General features: G+C 41.1%; 1 protein-coding gene across 1 annotated transcript in view; it reads right to left on the bottom strand.

Annotated features, from left to right (window-relative positions):
• The window catches only part of MYO18B (myosin XVIIIB), a 972,020-nt gene that overhangs the window by 557,005 nt on the left and 398,694 nt on the right, over positions 1-16,321 (bottom strand). The window contains exon 22 of the mRNA XM_073582823.1: positions 5,854-5,919. Coding sequence (XP_073438924.1) covers positions 5,854-5,919 — 66 coding nt within the window. The remainder of the gene's footprint in view (positions 1-5,853; positions 5,920-16,321) is intronic.

The raw sequence follows: 16,321 nt of genomic DNA, 5'->3' as shown, positions 1-16,321 counted from the left end.
TGACATTAAGCCCCTAGGTTAGTAATGGAGAGGCGCAACCTAAGATGCGCCCATCCCAGCTGAAAAACCACTGGTGAATGAGGAGATGCTGCCAGCACAGCCTTTGTGACTAGCGCTGACATCACTGCCTGACTTGTGATGAACTCTGGAGTGTGGGAAAATGAACTGGCATTTTCCCATGCTCCAAGAGTTCAGCGCAGTTCAGGTTGTGAGGGAGCGCAGCATCAGTGATATCACTGCCATTCACTGAAGCTGTTCTCACAGCCAGGCAGAACTGCTGTGACCTCAGGACCGTGGGAAAATGCCAGTGATGAGGTCATGGCAGTTCATGCTCAGTGTCTTCATAGCAGATCACCGTGAAAATTTCATATCTTAGCACCGTCCAAGTTGAAAAATGTATATCCCACAGATATGGATCATGGCGTGGGACACAACGACAGACAGGTATGGTGTATTGTTGTTTTTTTAATTTATATTTTATTACAGGAGAAATGGGGCTAGTAATAGGGGTGTCTTATTGATGCCTCTCCATTAATAACCTCAGGGCTTGATGTCACCTGATCTCAACCCCCAACTATTATCCCATATGCCACCGCTACAGGGCAGTGGGAAGAGCAAGGCTATGTGCCAGAATTGGTGCATCTTAGAGATGTGCCTTTTCTGGGGAGGCTGAGAGCTGATGTTTTTAGCCAGGGGGCCCACTATCTATGGCCCCTTTCTAGGCTATTAACATCAGCCCTCAGCTATTCTTCTATGAAATATAATGACATATATATGTGTGTGCGTGTGTCACTGACATATATATACACCTATTCTATGTGTATATATCTATTCTATCTATTCTACTCTAACCTGTGACTCTGTGATTATACTGTATGCGGCAGATCATTTGCCGGCTTTTAATCTTTCTATCAATCTATCTATCAATCTAATATTTATATATATATATATATATATGTTTTGAAGAATATTTTGTTTTAAAATGATGTGTCAATGACAGAGAACTGCTGTATGTAAAAGCTCATGTTAAAATCGCATTGCATACGGATTTCATACGGATGTCATACGGATACTAGATGCGAGGAAATCACATAATCGCATTGCAAACGGATTACATACGGATTACCATAAGGAGAACACTCCTGCAATTCTCGGCCGAGAAAATCAGAACAATTTTTTTGTATGGCAAGTGTGACTTCGGCCTAATACACTTATTTCTCAGCACTGTTAAAAAGCAGTGCTGAGGCATAAGTACCCTTGAGTGACACCATTAAAAGGAGTATCGGCAGTCGTTAAGGGGTTAATGCAAACACAGTAATGTCTAATTGACATTAACATATCTGGCTATGGGCAAATTGCTGGTAAAAAGGAGGTAACCACACATAGTGGATGCCGTGGATTTTTCACAAGATGTAGTGGAAAAATTATTCTTGTTTGGGCAGTGTGGAGACACGGGGGTTGGCTTGTGCCCAAGTCCGCTAGCCGAAACCACATGGACCAGGAATCATCCCAATGAACGCCTGCTCTCCTTTTAACGTGGGCAAAATGCTACTCAGACAACATAGGGTTAGAGTAAAACAGTGTGGCAATACTTTATTGAACCACAAAACAGGCAGATAACAAATAGAACAGTCCAGCAAAATATTCCAAGATGGTGCACATTGCAGTCTCATCCTTCCGCTGATGCGCCGGGTTAAGAGCATCTGTGACTTCAGAGCTTCCAGGATCGACTACCCCACCTGTGGTATGCACACAGAGAAGAGGTAACGACAAGCTTAGGAAGATGACAGTCCATTCAGGTACAAGGACCAGTTGACCGAAGGGTCACAACCTGGCTTTTCTCAACATATCCATGGTGCCACGTGACTGGGTGGTCCCAACCTGGTTTCTTCAAGCATATCCATAAGTGCCAGGTGACTGGATGGTCGCAACCTGGTTTCTCCAAATGAATCCATAAGTTGCAGGTGACCGGATGGTCCCAACCTGGGTTTCACCAATCTATACATAGTTCAGGGATGGTCCATGGAGCAGATTTTTAATTTTCTAACCAGGGCCGAGGTCCCCTAAGTTGGCATCCTGTAGAATAATAAATCTGTGAACCTCGTGATGGAGCCATGATGTATTGACTGCTGTCCTGTCCAAGTTCCTTTGGATGTCTTGGCTGAATCTTTGTCTGTCACACTCTCAGAGAGGCATATCACCTCTTTTTATGTTTAACAATTGCCCTTCAATCCACCATCACAAATAAGGGGAAGAATGGTGACCACCAAGTTGCATTGCTTGACTATGCAATCTTTTTGCATATATTTTCCTGCTCTGTTTGGAATGCCAGCACACTATCTGGCCAGGACAATGTGTAATTAGTACACATCTCTAGTCATCAAGGATAAGAGCCCAATGTTACATCAAAGGTGAACTTACAAGTCAATATTTCAGGCTTACAAAAGCAAAGTCTGTTTTATTGACCAACTAGAAATAAACACATACATTCAAAAGTCAACATTTATATAACAGTCTATTCTTTCAGGCTTGCTAAAATTAGTCGTCTGGTTAAATAAGATACAATGCTGTGTCTCCACAGGCAGTATCAATAAGTATGCTCTTTATTAAATGAGGAAGCAATAGCTTTTTCACAAGCTGTCCAGAAATTATCTCTGCTTTCGGACAACTATACCCAAAAATGATGACATAACAAATGCCAAGGAAGTATGCGCCATGCTCAGGAAACTAACTGTGGCAACGGCCCAAAGTATAGTGGGACACAGTTTACAATTGGGAAATTGAACTAGTAAAATAGGTGCGCAAAAATGTAAACATGTGTATTTTTTTACATTGATCTTTTATTTTAAAAAGTATTCTCCACCTAAGAAAAAATCTATAACTAAGAATGCCACAGTGGTAGGTAGGTAAACACCTGGAAAGAAAAATGCAGCAGCCTGCAGTATTGTTATTGGTGTACAGTTGCTAAAATGGACTAGTAAAGTACGTGTGCAAAAAAGTAAAACCTATATATTATTTCATTTTTTAAAACACTATTCTCACACCCCTCTTTCATCCAGGACAAAAAGACATAACCAATAACACTACATTGCTTGGTAGGTACCTACCCAAAAGAGGAAAATGTGGCAATAGCTCACAATATTGCTGTGGCACATACAGTTGTTAAAGTTTACTGGTAAAGCAGGTATGTAAAATGTGTACTTGTTTTTTTAAGATTTTTTTTAATACAGTCAACTATCCTTTTCCTGAAAGAATGTAACTAGAGAAGCTCAGTAGGTTAATGTGTCAAAAGCCAGCACCTGCAATCTTGCACTTCATTGGTGAAGTGTCTATGGGTGTAAAACTGGACTATTATTACAATAATACAAAAAAAATTACAATATTTGTAAGATACTCACTTTGATAGGTAGATAGTTGTATTTATTGTACATGTCAAGAATGTTGGTAATTTTCTTTTGTACAAAAAATAGAAACTAAACAAAAAAATTACAAACAGGAATGCCAAATACATGCAAAAATATGTCAATTATTTCTTGCCAGTCTCACAGGCCTGGGAGCACACTTTCTCAGGCAGACAAGTTTTGATTTCAGTATATTTCTTCAGTAATAAAAATAAGACAGGGGATTTAAACCACCATCCTTTTTTGTATTGCTTAAAGAATGAAGAAAAATGGTCTATTGAAATTTACATTGTCTACTGAAATTCACCGCTAAATCAATCACAGTCACACAGACTCTGAAGCTCCTGCACTTTTCCTACAGCTCTCCCCAAATTATGTATTATTATTATTCATAGACTTCCATTTTCTCTGTTCTTTATTACTGCTGAAGTTTCCCACAATCTGCTTACAGTTGTTCTCCACTGTATTATGCCAAAATGGAGACATTATACCAGGATGAGGAACATTATGGCAGAAGGGAGATATTATAGAAGGATGGGGACATTAAACAATGATGGGGGACATTATACTAGAATGGGGGACATTATACCAGGATGGGGGACATTATATCATTACGGGGGACATCATACCAGCAAGGGGACATTATACCAAGATTGGAGACATTATACCATCATGGGGGACATTTTATCATTATTTTGGATAGTATATTAGGATGCGGGACATTATATCATAATGGGGGCATTATACCAGGATGAGGGACTGGGGGATATTACACCAGGATGGAGACATTGTACCCGGATGAGGGAGATTATACTGGGCTGGAGGCCATTACACCAGGATGAGTGACATTATACCAGGATGGGGAACATTGTATCAGAAAGGAATTCAGAATGAGGGAAAATGTTATAGCATGGGGTCCAGGATGGAGAAATTATTACTGGAAGAGGCCCAGGATGTGGAAGATAATTACAAGGGGGAGCTAGAACGGGTGAGCTTATTATATGGGGGCCAACACGTATCTCTTTATAGGCTCTAGAACGCTACAAGGGCCGATACACCTGATGAGCATGCAGCTGGGGGCCGAGGTTTATATTGATCTATTTCAAGTGTTTATTTCTGTTACTGTTGATGGTTATGACTTACAGCCACTGAAAACCCAAAAGTCTTTATCTCAGTAAATTAGAATACTTTAAAACACCAGCTTGAAAAATGGTTTTAAAATCCAAAATATTGGCCTATTTAAATGAATGTTCAGTAAATGCACTCAATACTTGGTCTGGGCTCCTTTTGCATCAATTACTGCATCAGTGCAATGTGACATGGAGGCGATCAGCCTGTGGCATTGTTGAGATGTTATGGAAGCCCAGGTTGCTTTGATAGCAGCCTTCAGCTCACCTGCATTGTTGGATCTGATGTCTCATCTTCCTCTTGACAATACCCCATAGATTCTCTATGGGGTTAAGGTCAGGCGAGTTTGCTAGCCAATTAAGCACAGTGATACTGTTGCTTTTAAACCATGTATTGGTACTTTTAGCAGTGTGGACAGGTGCCAAGTCCTACTGGAGAATTAAATTTCCATCTGCAAAAAGCTTGTCAGCAGAGGGAAGCATGAAGTGCTCAAAAATTTCCTGGTAGATGGCTGTGCTGACTTTGGTCTTGATAAAACACAGTGGACCTACACCAGCAGATGAGATAGCTCCCTAAACCATCACTGATTGTGGAAACTTCACAATAGACCTCAAGCAGCTTGGATTGTGTGCCTCATTACTCTTCGTCAAGACTCTGAGACCTTGATTTCCAAATTAAATTCAAAATTTACTTTCTTGGTGGAGTTTATCAATGACTGGCTTCTGGACATCTGTCAAGTCAGCAGTCTTCCCCATGATTGTGGAGCCTACTGAAACAGACTAAGGGCTCTTTTTAAATGCTTAGGAAGCCTTTGCAGGTGTTTTTTGTTAATTATTGTAATTTACTGAGATAATGACTTTTTGGTTTTCATTACACACTGAAAATGAAATAGATCATTCTGTTTGTAACGACTCTATATAATATTTGAGTTTCACTTTTTGTATTGAAGTACAGAAATAATTTAAACTTTTGATAATATTCTAATTTTGTGAGGAGCACCTATACATCATATATCTTTAAGGGGCTATAGGAAAGCTGCCAGCAGGATTAAACTCCTGTAATCCAACACTAGCAGATTATCAGCCTCCTACAAAGGTTGTTTATCATAGGCTTATTATGACAAAGCATCCCAACAATATTGAAAAAACACAGTTTCATATTGTCGTTCATCATATGTAAAGTATCTTGACTAGTCAAAGAGGAAGCACCTCATACAGGGACAGCCAAGCTGAATCCAAAGTAATTAATAAGTGCCTGAATGTTAGACTACAAAGATTTAGTCCATTATTTCTCCATTAACTTTAGGAAATACTGAAGTACTTGCCTGGCTACGACCCATCACAATGCTTTTCTTTTCCAGGTCTAGTAGGTAGATGAGTTCTTCTACAGCCTGTAGAGATGGAATGACATTTGACATTAGTACAATCAGAGATAATATGTACTGCCATTATTTTTATTTTCATAAATAGGTTGATAATAAAAATTATGCTTCAATAAAGGTGTTGTCCTGTAAACAGCATTCATCACTTATCCACAGGAAAGATGATAAAGGTATGATTGCTTGGGATCACAACAATTCTAAGAACAAGGACCAAAGTCCCCTGAGTTATTGAAGTGCTACTGAGCATGAACAACGACTACTTCTATTAGACATTCAATGGAGTGGTAGTCTCACATGCTCATTATTGTTCCATTCCCTCCGGGGACTGTTTGATCCTGATTTTCATAACATGGGGGGGGCTCTAATGATTGGATCCCCAGTAAAAACATTTTTATCACCCTGTGGGTAAGTTATCCAGTATATGTTGTTCATGGAACAAACCCTTTACGTATTATAGAGATACAGATGTAGCAAATGATATCTTAACAGATGACATTTTTTTCTTGGAAATTTATCATACAAAATCAAATAGCAGCGAGAAGCAGTGTGAGTGCTCTACAATATTGATATTCTTAGGATGATGCGGTTTCAGTTTGTGGTTTGCTACAGCTCTACATAATAATTTCAGATGAACCCACATTAAATACGATCATTACATAATATACAACAATTTCTAAAATATAGTATATTTTTGCTTTACAGCTATGCCATTTTCAAGATTTTTTTTGTGTCAATTCATGTAACTATATGTGACTGTAGACTTGTGAATCCTCAGAGATAGCACTTTCAGAATTCTCCGGAAGTGAGCAGGTGTGTGAGCACACGTATATGATTTGCATTTATGCGGTCACGAATCGACTAGACGTGCATGGCCTCACTTAATGCAAGTGAAATGAGCGAAGCTGGACATGTCTAGTTGGAATGGGACCAGAAGTATGCAAATAGCATATCTGCAGTCATATGACTGCCCCGTCCGCTCCTGGCACTGGAGAATCCTGACAGGGAGCACTATGCTTGCTGTGAAGATTCACAAGTCTGTAGCCACAAAGAGTGACTATAGACTTGAACCCCAAGTCTGGACTATGCCTTTAACATAGGGAGAAATTTTGCGAAATATGTGGAAAGAAAATTTGATTTTTAAAGTGTACCCTCCTACTACTCTAATTATTTAGGGTTTTTCACTGTTACATTTGACAATATTCAGTTTCCATCATTATTTATTTCATAGCACCTTTAATTTCACAACTGTACTGCTCATATAAAACACAAATTTCTATACATATCAATGAACTATACATGGCTAAGTAAGTGACATACAGGCTTAATGGGAGAGAAGACCTTGACTGAAAGGGTGTTCAATTCACAAGGGTGGGGGAAGGATACAGTAGATGAAGTTACAATCCTGTTAGCTCTAAATAGGGCTTCCATGGACAGGCTTTGTGGTAGCTACTTTAGCTATTGAGTCTTAAGGGCCTGTCACACTAAGCGATATCGCTATAATGTCACTGATTTTGTGACGTTATAGCGATATTGCTAGCGATATCGCTATGTCTGATACTTACCTCTGACCGGCTCCCCCCCGCTGGTTATCGCTGATCGCACGAGAACGTCCTGGGCCATTTCTCGTCGTCAGCTTCCTGCTGTGGCGACAAGCGACGCATGGATGCAGGCGGGAGGACGTCAGGATTGCCTCGTCTGACAGGTAAGTAGCGACCCCCGACCCCTGCTATATCGCTGGTGAGATCTGCCTGTGTGGCAGCTCACTAGCGACCACTTAGCGATGCACCAGCGATCCTGACCGCGTCATATCGCTGGTCGAGATCGCTGGTGCATCGCTAAGTGTGACAGTATCTTTAGGGAAGCTTTGCTCTTCACCTTTTAATCCTATTAAAGGGATCTGGACTTATGCAGGGACCCTTGGTTGAATTCTCAGAGTAGTTGCTGGCTGGTGGAACAGGCTGGCAGGAATGTCAGGTGCTGAGTCAGAACAAGGAGGCCAGGGACGGGAACAGAATCATCAGGCAAAAATGTGGGCAAAATATGGTGAGAGGTCAAACAACCACAATCAAACAGTCTGAAAAAGAGCTGAAAAAAGAGTACCAAAACAGAGAAAGTATAAACTATAACTGACAAGGACGGACTGTTGAAGGTTTAATTAGGGAGGATCCCTGCCCATGGCTCCAGCAAAGAACAAATTACATCTGAATAAAAAACTTACTGAAAAAACACAGGCAATATGGCTGGAAGGGCTATCAGTACTTGTGGTAGAAGCGTTTTCAGACACAGATGTTGCACTTTTGTCATGGCAGTATAGTGACAGTTATAGAGGGCTGTAGTCTTCCTTGAAAAATGGGTTTTCAAATTGCATTTAAAAATTTCAAATGTAGGAGAGTTTGATTGGTTGTGGTAGTAAATTCTAGAGAACAAGGGAAGCACAGAAGAAATTTTGGAGATGGCGCTGTGAGGACTAAACAAGAAGAGCACTAAGAACCAAATGACTAGAGATTACATGTGGGAAGGTAGCGAAAGATTAGGTTAGATGTATACAGTGGACAGCTATGTGTCATGATCCCAGTGCAGGCTTTTGAGCTGCACGTCAGGGGTTAATTTCTGGTGCTCAGTGCTGGTTTTGACAAGCACACATGGGATTAATGATTGTGGCCTCTTTCTGGTTCTGGGAGAGCTTCTTAAACCCCTGGGAAGCTCCAATCCCTGCCAGTTATACTTTTGCCTTTGGCCGAGTGTGCTGACCTCTGTGTGCCTGTGCTTGTTCGTTGTTATAGCTTGTTTATATGGTTCTGACCCGGCTCTGTTTCCCCTTGTGAGTTTGCCTGTTGATTCTGTAGTGTGCTATCCTCTCTGTGTATGACTCATTGCCTGTGATCTGACTACTCTCTGCTCGCCCCTCTTGTACCTTGCAGCTATCTCTGTGCATGACTCATTGGCTACGTCCTGACTATCCTCCCTGTCTTTGCCCCTTGGTAACTTTGTCTTGCAGTTACCCTGCTAGGAGTTCTCTTGCAGCTCCTAGCTCTCTGGAGTTTAGGCCATGCTCCTAGCAGTCACGTGCTTCAGGTCCTGCGGCTCTGAAGTACGCATTTACTCGGCTGCCGCCTGCTCCACAGGTATCTTTGAGCACAGTTCGCTTTACTCAGGACACGCGCACTGGCTCAGTGAGCAAGTTCAGTGCGGTGTTCCTGACACTATGTAAGTCATTGTTAGGCCGGTGTCACACTTGCATGTGTAATGCGGGAAACTCGCACGAGTCTCTCGCATCAATACCCTGCACTGCTGCTGGGACTCAAGACAGGCGTGTGCGGCTGCATAGAAATACATGCAGGCACACACATTGTAGCATTGTGAACTGATTTCTCACAAAAATTGGTAGCCGCTGAAGTGATTATAGAGTGGAGAAGCAGATTTCTCTACTAAGATATATTACAAAGTTCCTTATTTTCATGTGGGCTATTAATTTATGTAATACAAATTAAAATTATGGTTACACTTTAAGAGTGTGTGATGAGAAGAAGGAAGAAATATCCAATAGACATTCTGGAATTCTGGACAGGAGAGAGATGACACTTGAGATGACACTTTAACCTCTTAACCCCAGTAGCTTTTTTCTGTTTTGCGTTTTCGTTTTTCACTCCCCTCCTTCCCAGAGCCATAACTTTTATTTTTCCATCAATATGTGAGGGCTTGTTTTTTGCGGGATGAATTGTACTTTTGAATGACATCAATGGTTTTACCATGTCATGTAATAGAAAACGGGAAAAAATTGCGTCCGCAGCGTATCATCCGCATCTGCAAACGCATGCAAAAATGCAGCGTTTTTTATGCGCATCATCTTACGCATGATGGAAAAAAAGCTGCATGTGCTTGTATGTGTTTTTGCATGCGTTTGCATTGTTTATGCGCATGCGTTTATATGACAGCAGACAAAAATGGGCATGTCTGATGGGATTTCTATATGTATTTTGAATAACGCATGCGTATCGAACGCCGCAAAAAATGCAACATGTTGCGTTTGCAGGACACCACCGCAGACTGCGAAACAACACATGCATATGCATCCACAAGCGAACGCATGCAAACGCATGTCCCTGCATACACCATGTCAAATATATGTACGCATGACGCATGCGGATCTATGCGGATCAAACGATGCGCGCACAGACGCAAATGTGAAACCAGCCTAAGAAATCACATCAAATATCACATATTATGGTATGGATTATAAACCTTAATTTTCTGCTAAAATATAGATTTTGCACACATCTCTTTATGTATATTTGACTGGTCTTGCTGCATTTTCTGTATACTTCAAAAAGCAAATGATGACAATATTGTTTTCAGCAAAAAGAAAAAAGAATCTTTCCAGTACATGGGTATTGACAGCTTTGCCTAGTAGTATGGCATGTGGAAATGCATTATTCATTACCAGATTTAGTAGCTCTTGAATATTTAGCAGTGTATTCCATTTATTTTAATAATAGTGTAGTTTGTAGCAAAATCTGTTGGAAAAAACCTAAATATTTTTATATTCCCTATGAGGTTTTATAGAATATCAGTATTAGCTAAATATATTGTAATGTATTCTAACCATGCAGTCAATGTTAGGCAAGTACAAATTGGACTGAGATAAAGACTACGAACAGAAAACCTTTTAAGTTTTGTGCCTTTTTCTAAATTTCATGTACAATTCTTGGCTATTTTTTTACGTGTAAATGTTTTCACAATTTTTTTGATTTTGCTGAGGGGTTTTCTTAGGGTGGTTTCACATTAGCGCTTTTTAAGCGCACGCACGGCCGGGGGTAGCTCCGCCCCCGAGCCGGCTCTCTGCCCGGCGTGCCCGCCCCTTGTTTGTAGCGCCGCCTCCTAGCGGACAGCGGCGCCTGCGATCGGCGCACCCTATCTTTAGCATAGGGTGCGCAGATCGTGCGCAGGCCGTGCGCTAGTTGCGCTTTGACCTGCGCTGTGCACTTTTGACGGTGCGCCGTGCGCGCCAAAATCCGAAAAGTTCGATTTTGGCGCGCACGGCGCACCGTCAAAAGTGCGCAGCGCAGGTCAAAGCGCAACTAGCGCACGGCCTGCGCACGATCTGCGCACCCTATGCTAAAGATAGGGTGCGCCGATCGCAGGCGCCGCTGTCCGCTAGGAGGCGGCGCTACAAGCAAGGGGCGGGCACGCCGGGCAGAGAGCCGGCTCGGGGGCGGAGCTACCCCCGGCCGTGCGTGCGCTTAAAAAGCGCTAATGTGAAACCACCCTTAGAAAAATATTTTTTTTGAATATTTGTAAGAAACCCAATAGGAGTAGTCACTGAGATCCTCATTCATCTTGAAAAAAAAATTCTTGGTCCACATTCAAGTTTAAAAAAAAAAAAAAGCGAGGTTATTCATTCCCTATTACAATTTATTGAAAGTATTGAGTGGCTACGTACACCTTCACCCAGAATATTTTTATTATGCATTTGTTTTCTACATGCAACATTAAAAAAGCACTCACCAGTAAGTGTTTTATTCATTAATGTGTGTATATGCATGTAATGTAATGTGAGGCCGGAGTCACACTAGACAGAAATACAGACGAGTGCTATGTGAAAAAAATCTCATAGCACTCGGATGTTAATCTATGGGGCAGCTCCCATCATCTGTTTTTTTCTCGCCCGTATTATACAGTTGTGGCCAAAAGTATTGACACCCCTGCAATTCTGTCAGATAATACTCAGTTTCTTCCTGAAAATGATTGCAAACAAAAATTCTTTGGTATTATTATCTTCATTTAATTTGTCTTAAATGAAAAAACACGAAAGAGAATGAAGCAAAAAGCAAAACATTGATCATTTCACACAAAACTTCAAAAATGGGCCAGACAAAAGTATTGGCACCCTCAGCCTAATACTTGGTTGCACAACCTTTAGCCAAAATAACTGCGACCAACCCCTTCCGGTAACCATCAATGAGTTTCTTACAATGCTCTGTTGGAATTTTAGACCATTCTTCTTTGGCAAACTGCTCCAGGTCACTGATATTTGAAGGGTGCCTTCTCCAAACTGCCATTTTTAGATCTCTCCACAGGTGTTCTATGGGATTCAGGTCTGGATTCATTGCTGGCCACCTTAGAAGTCTCCAGTGCTTTCTCTCAAACCATTTTCTAGTGCTTTTTGAAGTGTGTTTTGGGTCATTGTCCTGCTGGAAGACCCATGACCTTTGAGGGAGACCCAGCTTTCTCACACTGGGCCCTACATTATGCTGAAAAATTTGTTGGTAGTCTTCAGACTTCATTATGCCATGCACACGGTCAAGCAGTCCAGTGCCAGAGGCAGCAAAGCAACCCCAAAACATCAGGGAACCTCCGCAATGTTTGGCTGTAGGGACCGTGTTCTTTTCTTTGAATGCCTCTTTTTTTCTCCTGTAAACTCTATGTTCATGCCTTTGCCCAAAAAGCTCTACTTTTGTCTCATCTGACCATAGAACATTCTTCCAAAACGTTTTATGCTTTTTCAGGTAAGTTTTGGCAAACTCCAGCCTGGCTTTTTTATGTCTCGGGGTAAGAAGTGGGGTCTTCCTGGGTCTCCTACCATACAGTCCCTTTTCATTCAGATGCCGATGGATAGTACGGGTTGACACTGTTGTACCCTCGGACTGCAGGGCAGCTTGAACTTGTTTGGATGTTAGTCGAGGTTCTTTATCCAACATCCGCACAATCTTGTGTTGAAATCTCTTGTTAATTTTTCTTTTCCGTCCACATCTAGGGAGGTTAGCCACAGTGCCATGGGCCTTAAACTTATTGATGACACTGCGCACGGTAGACACAGGAACATTCAGGTCTTTGGAGATGGACTTGGAGCCTTGAGATTGCTCATGCTTCCTCACAATTTGGTTTCTCAAGTCCTCAGACAGTTCTTTGGTCTTCTTTCTTTTCTCCATGCTCAATGTGGTACACACAAGGACACAGGACAGAGGTTGAGTCAACTTTAATCCATGTCAACAGGCTGCAAGTGTGATTTAGTTATTGCCAACACCTGTTAGGTGCCACAGGTAAGTTACAGGTGCTGTTAATCACACAAATTAGAGAAGCATCACATGATTTTTCGAACAGTGCCAATACTTTTGTCCACCCTCTTTTTTATGCTTGGTGTGGAATTATATCCAATTTGGCTTTAGGACAATTCTTTTTGTGTTTTTTCATTTTAGACAAATTAAAGGAAGATAATAATACCAAAGAATTTGTGTTTGCAATCATTTTCAGGAAGAAACTGAGTATTATCTGACAGAATTGCAGGGGTGTCAATACTTTTGGCAACAACTGTACATGCGGGTGAAATCACAGCATGCTGCGATTTGCATCATATAACGCCCGAGACTTGCCAATACAAGTCTATGTGTGCAAGAAAAAAACGGATTACATACGGACCATGCATGTGACTTGGGAGAAATACGCACTGGTGTCCTTTAGAAAAGCCGGCAATTCAGTGCACTATACTGTGAAATCACACTGACAGGTTAAAATAGAATAGATAGAATACATGTATACACATAGTATACAGTTGTGGCCAAAAGTATTGACACCCCTGCAATTCTGTCAGATAATACTCAGTTTCTTCCTGAAAATGATTGCAAACACAAATTCTTTAGTATTATTATCTTCATTTAATTTGTCTTAAATGAAAACACACAAAAAGAATTGTCCTAAAGCCAAATTGGATATAATTCCACACCAAACATAAAAAAGAGGGTGGACAAAAGTATTGGCACTGTTCGAAAAATCATTTGATGCTTCTCTAATTTGTGTAATTAACAGCACCTGTAACTTACCTGTAGCACCTAACAGGTGTTGGCAATAACTAAGTCACACTTGCAGCCAGTTGACATGGATTAAAGTTGACTCAACCTCTGTCCTGTGTCCTTGTGTGTACCACATTGAGCATGGAGAAAAGAAAGAGACCAAAGAACTGTCTGAGGACTTGAGAAACCAAATTGTGAGGAAGCATGAGCAATCTCAAGGCTAAAAGTCCATCTCCAAAGACCTGACTGTTCCTATGTCTACCGTGCGCAGTGTCATCAAGAAGTTTAAAGCCCATGGCACTGTGGCTAACCTCCCTAAATGTGGACGGAAAAGAAAAATTGACAAGAGATTTCAACACAAGATTGTGCGGATGTTGGATAAAGAACCTCGACTAACATCCAAACAAGTTCAAGCTGCCCTGCAGTCCGAGGGTACAACAGTGTCAACCCGTACTATCCGTCGGCGTCTGAATGAAAAGGGACTGTATGGTAGGAGACCCAGGAAGATCCCACTTCTTACCCCGAGACATAAAAAAGCCAGGCTGGAGTTTGCCAAAACTTACCTGAAAAAGTCTAAAACGTTTTGGAAGAATGTTCTCTGGTCAGATGAGACAAAAGTAGAGCTTTTTGGGCAAAGGCATCAACATAGAGTTTACAGGAGAAAAAAAGAGGCATTCAAAGAATAGAACACGGTCCCTACAGTCAAACATGGCGGAGGTTCCCTGATGTTTTGGGGTTGCTTTGCTGCCTCTGGCACTGGACTGCTTGACCGTGTGCATGACACTATGAAGTCTGAAGACTACCAACAAATTTTGCAGCATAATGTAGGGCCCAATGTGAGAAAGCTGGGTCTCCCTCAGAGGTCATGGGTCTTCCAGCAGGACAATTACCCAAAACACACTTCAAAAAGCACTAGAAAATGGTTTGAGAGAAAGCACTGGAGACTTCTAAGGTGGCCAGCAATGAGTCCAGACCTGAATTCCATAGAACACCTGTGGAGAGATCTAAAAATGGCAGTTTGGAGAAGGCACCCTTCAATTATCAGGGACCTGGAGCAGTTTGCCAAAGAGGAATGGTCTAAAATTCCAGCAGAGCATTGTAAGAAACTCATTGATGGTTACCGGAAGGGGTTAGTCGCAGTTATTTTGGCTAAAGGTTGTGCAGCCAAGTATTAGGCTAAGGGTGCCAATACTTTTGTCTGGCCCATTTTTGAAGTTTTGTGTCAAATGATCAATGTTTTGCTTTTTGCTTCATTCTCTTTTGTGTTTTTTCATTTAACCCCTTCATGACCCAGCCTATTTTGACCTTAATGACCTGGCCATTTTTTGCAATTCTGACCAGTGTCCCTTTATGAGGTAATAACTCAGGAACGCTTCAACGTATCCTAGCGATTCCGAGATTGTTTTTTCGTGACATATTGGGTTTCATGACAGTGGTAAATTTAGGTCGATAATTTTTGCGTTTATTTGTGAAAAAAATGGAAATTTGGCGAAAATTTTGAAAATGTAGCAATTTTCAAATTTTGAATTTTTATTCTGTTAAACCAGAGAGTTATGTGACACAAAATAGTTAATAAATAACATTTCCCACATGTCTACTTTACATCAGCACAATTTTGGAAACAACATTTTTTTTCGTTAGGAAGTTATAAGGGTTAAAAGTTGACCAGCAATTTCTCATTTTTACAACAAAATTTACAAAACCATTTTTTTTAGGGACCACCTCACATTTGAAGTCACTTTGAGGGGTCTAAATGGCAGAAAATACCCAAAAGTGTCACCATTCTAAAAACTGCACCCCTCAAGCTACTCAAAACTACATTCAAGAAGATTATTAACCCTTCAGGTGCTTCACAGGAACTAAAGCAACATGGAATGAAAAAATGGACATTTTAATTTTTCCAACCAAAATTTTATTTTAGCATCAGTTTTTTCATTTTCACATGGGTAACAGGATAAAATGTATCCTAAAATTTGTTGGGCAATTTCTCCTGAGTACACTGATACCTCATATGTGGTCATAAACCACTGTTTGGGCGCACGGCAGGGCTCAGAAGGCAAGGAGCGCCATTTTACTTTTTGAATGTAAAATATGCTTGAATGTTTAGCGGTTGCCATGTCTTGTTTTAAGAGTACCTGTGTGCCTAAGCATTGGAGCTCCCCCACAAGTGAGCCCATTTTGGAAACTAGACCCTCCAAGGAACTTATCTAGATGCATAGTATGCACTTTGAACCCCCAGGTGCTTCACAAATTGATCTGTAAAAAAAAAAAGTACTTTTTTTTTTTTTCACAAAAATTTTATTTGGCCTCAGTTTTTTCATTTTCACATGGGCAACAGGATAAAATGGATCCTAAAATTTGTTGGGCAATTTCTCCTGAGTACATCAATATCTCATATGTGGTCATAAACCACTGTTTGGGCGCACCGCAAGGCCCGGAAGGGAAGGAGCGCCTTGTGACTTTTTGATTGGAAAATTAGCTCCAATCGTTAGCGGACACCATGTCGCATTTGGAGAGCCCCTGTGTGCCTAAACATTGGAGCTCCCCCACAAGTGACCCCATTTTGGAAACTAGACCCCCCGAAGGAACTTATCTAGATGTGTGGTGAGCACTTTGAACCCCCA

The sequence above is a fragment of the Dendrobates tinctorius genome, unplaced genomic scaffold, assembly GCF_039654945.1.
Source record: "Dendrobates tinctorius isolate UK_male_01 unplaced genomic scaffold, ASM3965494v1 ptg000073l, whole genome shotgun sequence".
Classification (NCBI taxonomy): domain Eukaryota; kingdom Metazoa; phylum Chordata; class Amphibia; order Anura; family Dendrobatidae; genus Dendrobates; species Dendrobates tinctorius.
This window is presented reverse-complemented; position numbering and strand designations above follow the sequence as displayed.